This window comes from Panthera leo, chromosome C1 (assembly GCF_018350215.1).
Source record: "Panthera leo isolate Ple1 chromosome C1, P.leo_Ple1_pat1.1, whole genome shotgun sequence".
Taxonomy (NCBI): Eukaryota; Metazoa; Chordata; class Mammalia; order Carnivora; family Felidae; genus Panthera; species Panthera leo.
In genome coordinates, this window is record NC_056686.1 from 43,202,548 (window position 1) to 43,212,587 (window position 10,040).

A 10,040-nucleotide genomic window follows, 5' to 3' on the forward strand; every position below is an offset into this window, starting at 1 on the left:
AAATTGCTTAGAATTAGATTTTTAAAAAGAGCTAATTTTTCATACTGTTACATGAAAACAGCAGTTACTGAATAATATGTACCATATAAAACTTTATGGAAGCTCCATCCTACAAAATATATATGGAAGCTCCATCCTACATATATATAATATATATGTAACTATACAGTAAAGGGTTTAGCAGAACATACACTAAACTGGTCACAGTGATCTCTGAGGCAAAGATTGAGATTGGCAGCAGAATGACTAATGGAAACTTTTGTTTTATCTACGGTATTGGAATATTTTATAATAAAAATAGTGTTACCACTCTACTCTTAGGACGTAAGCTGACAGGCAGCACCAAAAATAATAATGATGGCGATGCTAATAATAATGCCGTTATGCTTATAAAAAAAAAAAAAAATTTAAGGTCTAACATTCTCTGGTCAGCTTGGCCAGTTAAAGAAAAAAAGTAAACAGCTATTACCATCATCTCATTTTATGGAGGTTCAGAAGAACAAATGGGCCTGATCTCACTTTAAGCTTGCAAGTTCCTATCAATATTGCTTTCCTTAGCAACTGAAGTGCATAAGGAAAGGTCTTACGATGTGCACCATACTCTTAGGGCTAATCAAAGAAGGCTAAGCTATTGTATGTTCCTTCCCCATCAATCTTCTGAAGAGGCAAATCTATCCAGCCAGGCAAAGACAGTTACAAACTTGGTGGATGAGAAACTATGATCCTGGTTACAAAGATCCATCATTTCAACTACTCTTGCCAAAAACCTGTACCTCCCTTACTCCACTGCATCCACCCATAAAACCCCTGTTCCAACCATCCCCGGGGCTGGAGAATAACACCCACCTGGGCAGACCAAACAACACTGTTCCTGTACACTCATGGTTATGAGAGATGCCCCCAAAAAAGATTTTGGCCAAATACAGAATGGCCCAATGTTAAAAGTTAACGTTCTGCCAAAGTTGAATCTGAAGCCAAAGCTGAATATTACCGTTAGAAAAGAAACTTCAGGGCGCCTGCGTAGCTCAGTCGGTTGAGCATCTGACCTCAGCCCAGGTCATAAACTTGTGGTTCACAAGTTTGAGCCCCGCATTGGGCTCCCTGGAGCCTGCTTCGGATTCTGTGTCTCCCTGTCTCTCTCTCAAAAATAAATAAAAACACTAAAAAAAAAAAAAAAAAACCTTAAAAAAAAAGAAAGAAAAGAAACTTCATGGGCATAAAAATAAATCTAAATTTTTATCAAAGGACCGGGCGCCTGGGTGGCTCAGTCAGTTAAGCGTCTGACTTTGGCTTAGGTCACGATCTCACAGTTCTGGAGTTCGAGCCCTGCATCGGGCTCTGTGCTGACAGCTCGGAGCCTGGAGCCTGCTTCAGATTCTGTGTCTCCCTCTCTCTGCCCCTCCCCTGCTCACACTCTGTCTCTATTTCTAATAAAATAAAATTTTATCAAAAGAAATTACAAGAACTTTAGTAGTAAAATTTTAAAATGTGACATTACTGGGGCACCTGGGTGGCTCAGTCAGGTAAGCGTCCAACTTCGGCTCAGGTCATGACCTCACGGCTCATGAGTTCAAGCCCCACGTCCAACTCTGTGCTGACAGCTCAGAGCCTGCTTAGGATTCTCTCTCTCTCTCTCTCTCTCTCTCTCTCTCTTTCTTTCTCTGCCCCTCCCCCACTTACACACACTCTCTCTCTCTCTCTCTCTCTCTCTCTCTCTCAAAAATAAACATTTAGAAAAAAAAGAAACAAAAAAACAAATGTGACTTTACACAGCGGGAACCCTCTACCGGCAGGCACCATCAGTTACCGGACCGTTCCTACTTGTGCTCTTTTGCCATCAACTGAGGTTCATGGAGGAGAAAGTGATTTCGGGGTATCTCGTTTTTCTCTAACACGTTTATTCTTTATATTCTTAATTACATTTGGATCAAATATGATTTAGCATGGATATTTCTGTACAGAATTTGGGGTTTTTTCCTCCTAAAATTTTAAGGTGGCAAAGCTGACACTCTGCTTTTAATTCATCTTCTCAAGATGTGAGGAATTTCTAACCAGGACTCTTCCTTCATACACTCACAGACTGCAGGGAGGTAAGGGCCAGCTCCTGTTCTTTTTTTTTTCATGTTTATGTATTTTTGAGAGAGAGAAGCAGAGCATGAGCAGGGAAGGGGCAGACAGAGAGGGAGAGAGAATCCCAAGCAGGCTCTGCACTGTCAGTGCAAAGCCCAACGTGGGGCTTGAACCCACAAACTGTGAGATCATGACTGGAGCCGAAACCGAGTCAGACGCTTAAACGACTAAGCCACCCAGGTGCCCTCGCCAGCTTTTTCTGTGAGCGCTATCTCCTTGCAATAGGTCTATTTTTAACAGATCATTCTCATGGAAGCAACAGGCACATGGGACCTTCAGTGCAGTCAGGAGAACCCTAATCTACATTCTCACACTCTCACGATACATCATTTGTTTGCACATCCCTCCCTCCCCACCAGACTGGGTCTCAGTGGGAAAGGGCTGGTTCTAATAGTTTTGCTCCAAAGCCCAGTCCTTAGCCTGCCACAGCACAGGAATGAAGCGAGTCAGAGCACAGTCAGGAAGAGTGGGAACAGTCTGGAGACAGCCTTCACGCCACAGGAGAAATCTCAACCAATCTTTCTCTCTCCTGCCAAAGGAGGTGGTTCTGAGTTCCACCAAAGACTCCTACCAGATTAGATTTTTAAAAACCTAACTGAAAGATAGTTTAAACTATTCAGTCAAACCAGTCAAACTGTTTGATTTATTTAAATACACCATGCCTCATTCTGGAAAAGATCTGAGACAGTAACTGGCATTCTGTACTTACGTGAACATCCTCAAGCCTATGAGTTCTTAGGTGCAAAAGGAAGCTGGCAGCTGCACAGAAGTACACTGCATGAATGTCATCCTCCTCCTCCCCCAGCCCTGCTAGGTCACAGCAACTGCCACTACCTAGCAGCGGGGGAAAGAGTGGGGCAAAGCAGTATCCTCAGAGTGGCAGTGTGAAGGGCAGCTACAGCTCTCAAACATATGCTAAAGTCTCATGAAAACAAATCACTCTTCTCCAAATGGCATTTTGATGATCTCAGTCCTAAGTTTTGTTGATCAAATCTTGAATCAATCAGATGAGGCCAGTTATATACACATATACGAAGGCAATTTTAATTCTGCTAAATTCTGACATAACGTAATGCTCAAATGATATCTTACCTGTATGATAGGAAATGGAAGATAGTTCATGTTGTTAATAAAATACAGGAGACTGTAGCTATAGCCCATAAATGCACCAGCCAGGAGAAAAAACAGGTGATACTCATTTAAGCAGGTTTGTGCAGCAGGGCTATTTAAACTGGAGAGAAAAAGGTTATTAATTCAACAGTCAAGGACACAAACCACTGTTTTAGAAAGCTCAAACTTTGACATAATCACTTAAGACATGCCCCAAATGCTAACTAAATGGCTCATTTTGGGTTAAGTGTGGGCAAAAGATTAATAAAACCCTTTCCCGGATGCATGAGAATTTGACCTCTCTAAAGGTTAACTCCTTAGCTCTTCCTGTGGAAGTCTGCCAATGGGAAGAACATGCCCTGTGATAGCACGCAACACTGCTTACAAGCAGGTACGCTGCATTTGGACTGAGAGCTAGAACTGAACGGTGCGTGCCTGCTAGAGAGGTCATGCCTTTGGCCTTCTCTCTGTGCTATCTCTTCTAAAGGGGCAATCCCTCAAGAGGACCCTTTTCACTAAAGAAAATTTATCACATTAGGAAAAAAAAAAAGCCCTATGTAATAGTAACTGGAGGGGGCGGGGGGGAGGGAAATCAAGTATTAAGTAGTACTCGTGAACCCTAGATTTTAAAGGCGGTAAAAAATAGGGAACTTAAGACTACCGTAATCTTTTTTTATTTTTAAGCTCAGAATAGCAACCTGAAATTTTTATCAGGGCCATGTGTTCAAGAAATGTATCAGTTTCAAAATGATAAAAGGACTACTGAAGAAGGTGGTTGTAATTATTTTAAAGTTTTTTCTTCATTCTCCCCACACAATCCTTCCTTAAACTCCAACCTAAATGCCACCTCCTCCAAGAAGCCAATGATCTTCCCTGCTTTCTGAACTGCCACAGGTTTAATGTGTACACATTACTTTCTTATTCCCTCCCACTTCACATAAATTCCTATTTCTCTTCTATCACATCCATTTGTGTCCATGTCTTAATTCCCTTACTGTTCCTAACCCTCAAAGACCTTATAGTGTATGCGTGAATCACTCTCACAAATCCAACAGCACCTGGCATAGCACCTTGCACAGAAAACGGTTTTAAAAAAACTACTGAAATTCAACAAGCATAAATATCAAAAACATCTGATGTTATGTATAAAAGCACCTTCCGTGTAAGTCTAGAATAAACAAAGAATGCCCACAAACTATTAACCTATACAGGTCACCTTTGGATTAGTAACTAAACAATTTCCATAGAGAAAACAGATTTCGTATTACCTCTCAGTACCAGTGCAGGAAACCACAAGAAAACCGTATCGACCCTTGGTTATCACTGCAGCACACCAAGCCACCATCATCCCCATTGCAGCATGAACAAATGAGTGCATGAGCTGCTGAGGGTGAATGATCTTCCCGATCAGTGCCAGTCTGGAGCAGGGAATGGAAGGCACAACTGCAAATAAAGCACGTTACTGTGGCTTTATAATCTGTAGCATATGAGGTCAGGGGACACGAACCATATCGTTCCCTCTCGTCCTTGCACAGATATTCCAAAGGCACAAGGAAACCCAGAATCAATGTGAAGTAAAGAAAAACTCTACATTAAGAATTCTAAGTTAAAATAATTAAAATAGTTTAATCAAAATAGTTCAAATACTGTCTACCCTGCCAACCTTGTAGGTGCCATAAAAGAACAAATAATGATCATTTTTGAAAGATAGTGCTTGCCCTCTGACAAGTTACCTTTACTTCAGCATTTGAACCTGCAATATATAGCCCAATTGTAAAAACTAAACCACAAACTAGGTAAATGATGACAACACTGAATACTAAAATAAATGCTTATACAGGAATTTCTAATACTTCTGATAATCAAAAACAGTTTTCAGGAAGTGTGCTAGGGCAGGTGAGTGTGGGTAGGAGGGATATTGACTTTGACTTTTGAAAACAGCTAGCAGAGGGTTTCCTGACCTACCCATACACACATTCTTTTCTTTTTTTAATGTTTATTTATTATTTTTGATAGAGTGAGCTGGAGAGAGGCAGAGAGAGGGAGGGACAAAGGATCCAAAGCAGGCTCCATGTTGACAGCAGAGAGCCTGACAAGGGCTCAAACTCACGAACTGTGAGATCATGACCTGAGCCAAAGTCAGATGCTCAACTGACTGAGCCACCCAGGCGCCCCTATACATTCTTCTTTTAACAGATTCCAAGTAAAGAAAGAGTAGAGAGATGAAAAATTCCTGTGAAAGGAGAGGGCTTAGGTGTTTTACATTTGGAGAAAGAGATTGCTATCCCCTCTCCCTGCCCCCCAGAAATGCCCGTGAGACCCACTGAGCGTGCAATTGACTTATAACGCTCTGAACATACCAAAGCTTCTCATGTCTCTAAGCCTTTTTTCTAAGAGAGCACACGAGTGAGGGAGAAGGGCCTAGGGAGATGGAGATAGAGTGAGCGAGCAAGAATCTTAAGCAGGCTCCACACTCAGCATGGAGCCCATCACAGGGCTCGATCCCACAATGCTGGGATCATGACCTGAGTTGAAACCAAGAGTCAGGAGCTCAACCAAGCCACCCAGGTGCCCCTAAGCCTTTCTATGTGCTTTATCTTTTCCCTGGAACATCATTTTCCTTCTCCCAATTAATACAACTCATCCTTCAAGGCTTGGTTTAAGCATCATCTCCTCCACGAAGCTTCCCATGCTGGGTAAATGTGTTCCTATATATTCCCATACTATCCAGTGTATTGTAATTGAATATGTTTGATTAACTGAGATCCTCTGGGGACAAGTGGGACCATAATACTCATCTCTTATCCCCATACAATGTATGGCACATAGAATGCTTTTGAAGGAATGATTCAAAGTGACTAATCAGGCTTTAAGAATGACAAGCTGGACAGCCCTAGTGTGGCATCTACATCAAGATGACCTGAGAATGTGGGACTGTGTAAAAGAGCACAATGCTATAAGCTAGGGAGAGTTGTGTGTGGCTTGAACAGAAAAAGAGATCCATCAGCTAGGCGTAAAGGATTAAGAAAGCAAGGGAAAAGGGTATATATTATAACATCCAGAGTAGGACTTGAAATTTTATCCCATCTCTAAGAAGCAAACTACTGAAGAGCTAAGAGAGGGATGATGGTATAGTCAAAAAAAGAAGTGTCAGAAAAAGCTTCTTACAGTACCATAAGGACAGACGCAGGAATCAGAAAAGGCATAAAGAGTAAAAAGAGAAACCGAAAAAAATACAAAGCTCTGGAATCTAGCAGGTGATTTCCCCAAGGCAAAACATACAGTTGTTGTTGTTTTTTTAACTATAGAATTATAGACTTTTATATTTGAAAAGGACCTTAGAAATCATCTGATCCTGATCTCCTACCCTATAAAGGAGTTATTTTTATAATACATCTGCTGAGTCACAGCTTTAACAGCAGCTGTAAACTATTAAAAGGTCTAAATTTTGTTATTGTGGTAAAATATACAGAAGTTGACCATTTTAACCATTTTTTCCCATTTTAACCATTTTTAAGCATGTAGCTCTGCAGCATAAGTTCACTGACACTGTTGTATACCCATCACCACCATCCACCTCAAGACTTTCCCATCCTGCCCAACTGAAACTGTGTCCGTCAAAGAACAGCTTCTCATTCCCTCCTCCCCCAGCCCTTGCAACCATTATTCTTTCTGTTTTTATGAATTTGATGACTCTAGGAATCTACTATATAAGTGAAATCAAATAATATTTGTCCTAAGAGCTCTAAATATTTTAAATAGGCTTCACACCCAACATGGGGCTTGAACTCATGACCCTGAGATCTAGACCTGAGCTGAGATCGGAGTCAGATGCTTAACTGACTGAGCCACCCCGTGTCCCAAACCTCTAAATATTTTTAAACACAGAGAAACTGGCATTCAAATAAACTTTTAGTTAAAACATTCAAAGAAGATGATTCTGTATAGATATCTTAAACTGACTCAAACTGACTCAAAACAAGCCTGTTATATACACCTACATACAAAATGCACTGAGTATGCCCTTAATAATATAAAGTCACATATTTTTAAGACAATTAACATTTGAAAACTCACCTGCATAGAACTCCACGTTAAAAATACTTATTATCACTACTACCACTGACAGCAGCAGGAGGTAAAAAATTACATAGGAACTATATAGATCATTGAAAGAATCTAAAACACAAGAGAGATGAATTAGTAAATTCATTCAGTCATGTAGTCACGATCAATACACTGCAATAGAAAAGGGGTCTGAACCACAGCTGCAAGTTTCATTGTAAAAGTTATCTTTTCTTTGAGAATTTACTCATACCCTGCTGACAGGTCCTACAGAACATCAACTCAAGAACTACAGTGTGAGTTACTTACACCAAGCTCTGGGTCCTTTAAAATTATACTAGAATTTCCTTTAGATGATCCAGATGTTAACATCAGACAAAATACTACCATATGCAAATGTATTTCATCGTGTGAAAGAGAGAAGTACCACATTTAGTAATATACCAACAAGGTTTCTTTTTAAAATGTATAAATAGTATTTTTCATATCTCTTCTTAATAAATGCAATTAGCTCCTACAGCAAAAAATGTAACATTTCTGGAAACAGCATAATGCATAAATCATCTAAGTGACCTGAATTAAAAAAATTTAAAAATCACGGTATTCCTGTAAAATACTAACATTCACATTTTAGAGTAGTCCGAACAAGCAAATATTCCATTTCAAAAATATGGCCAAGTTTAAAATATGTATGTGTATATAAAACACCTAAAAACATAAATAAGAGAAATAACAAGGAAATCTATTTGGTGTATAGGCTGAGACTTAATAATAAAACCTATAATTTTTAGGAGTATAATTTACTGACCAAGATTAGTAAAGAATATTTGTTAACTATTCACAATTAAAGCCAAACATTATACTGAACTAAAAGAATGAAAGAACTGATTCATGTGACTAGAAATAAGAAAGGGAAGAGCACAGTTTCTCTGAAAAGACTTTGTGAGCAAAAGTTGAAAGAGATGAGAAACATTTGATGAGAAAAATGGCACAAATCAAATCCCATTTGGAGGGAAGGTGTTACTAGGATTAAAAAACCTTTGCCCATGAAATGGCAAAAAGCTTTTCTTAAGTGCCAATTCAGAACAACTGGTAATGGTTCTCGATTTCAGTGCTCAATACTCGGAGGTTGGGACCAGACGGCCAAGATCAATGAGCGATGCAGACTCAGGCAAGGTGGTTACAGAAATACCTGCCATCCCTGTGCTGGCTTAAGGCTTAATTTTATCTGCCTTGTAGAACCCCTGCAAGAAGTGACTGAGGTGTCTCAACAAAAAACTTAACACGACTATAATTCTTTAGCAGCAATGTCTCCAAAGATCACAAGGTAAAGCTTCTGACTCCCTGAAAATCGGCATTTTCTTCTGAAAGTTAAATCAACAACACACTTTCCACTTCCCAAAGCAAAAGAAATGCGTTGTTCTTGTTGGCGAGAGGGAAATAAAAAGAATTAAGAGTGTTTGTGCTTCTTAGCCTTAGGCAAGAAGCTTTAAACTTTAAAGAGTTCAAAACCTATCCTGGCAACATTTCTCTTTTTAATTCTAGTGTAGCATAGTGGAAAAACACAGGCTTTGAAGTCAGAGACCAATGTTCAAATTCTGGTTCAGTTACTCGCTAACTGTGTGACTCTGCACAGACTTATACAACCAAGTCTCAGCTTCTTCATTTATAAAGTAGGGATAATACTTCTTTATTATATAGGGTTGTAGGAAGGATAACAGCTAATATACTTAAGGTGCTTAGTACAGTGTGTGGCACACAGTAGATGGCTATTGTAATAAATGTAGTGACTTTTTTGTCTCCACGGAGAAACATTTAGTCTGCTCCAATCTTTTCCTCCTCATCACTCTTTGCATTTAACTCTATGTTTCTTAGTCTTTAACTCTTTCCCCCTTTTCTCTCTTCTCTTTTTCTTATTAATCACAATATAGAAATGAAGTAGTCTCAATTTTAGACAGGTTTTTTAAAGAGACAGATGTCATATTTTCTATTCCAAATTTTTAAATAGATAAAAGGAACAGTTCTGGTCCTTAAAAAGACAATGTCAAAAAAAAAAAAGCAGTAAAAAAGACAAACAAAAATTAAGGTACGTTTTCATTTATGTGACCTTCTAATTATCTTTTTGCTTATGTGATAATAGAGTCTGACAGGTTTACTAATATTATTATAGAGTGAAAAGGTGATTCATAAAGGGAGTGCCTTAAGATTACCTCAAGGTGAATGTTTTGCCATATCAATATAGGCAGTGATGAAAAACAAATTATTTGATAACACAATTTTTATGCTGAGAAGTAGGTCCTGTAAATTTGATTTCCCCAAACTGAGTACCACTTACCAGACAGCCACTGAATAGGATGAAATAAATCAATGCTGCTGAAGATTATAAATACTGTGGTACAGATGGGTAGAAGCAGCACTGACCAGACAATACTCGCAACTATCCTCCAGCCCAAAACCTATAATTAAACAAAATCCCTCAATCATGAAGTCAAACTATTTCAGTTATTCCAGTTATGCAAATCCTACCTTTTCATACAGGACGTTAAACACTAATATTTACACCCAGATCATAACGGTTACTCCTATGAATAACACTGCATACGACTACAGAATCTTGTAATTATCACTGAACTGATTCTTGTATTAGTCCAGAGTCCAATGCCACATTAAATATCACACTTTGGGGAAGGGCAGGAATTGTCTTATCTAGTTTTACAACTGTATTTTACAGCAAC

The 10,040-nt window shown here is 39.1% G+C and overlaps 1 protein-coding gene across 2 annotated transcripts in view; it reads right to left on the reverse strand.

The window, feature by feature from the left end:
• The window catches only part of NDC1 (NDC1 transmembrane nucleoporin), a 47,410-nt gene that overhangs the window by 35,556 nt on the left and 1,814 nt on the right, over positions 1-10,040 (reverse strand). For both annotated transcript variants that reach the window (XM_042951436.1, XM_042951434.1), the window contains exons 2-5: positions 9,641-9,761; positions 7,318-7,419; positions 4,509-4,683; positions 3,223-3,361 (exon numbers count right to left, since the gene is read on the reverse strand). In XM_042951436.1, coding sequence (XP_042807370.1) covers positions 3,223-3,361; positions 4,509-4,683; positions 7,318-7,419; positions 9,641-9,761 — 537 coding nt within the window. The remainder of the gene's footprint in view (positions 1-3,222; positions 3,362-4,508; positions 4,684-7,317; positions 7,420-9,640; positions 9,762-10,040) is intronic.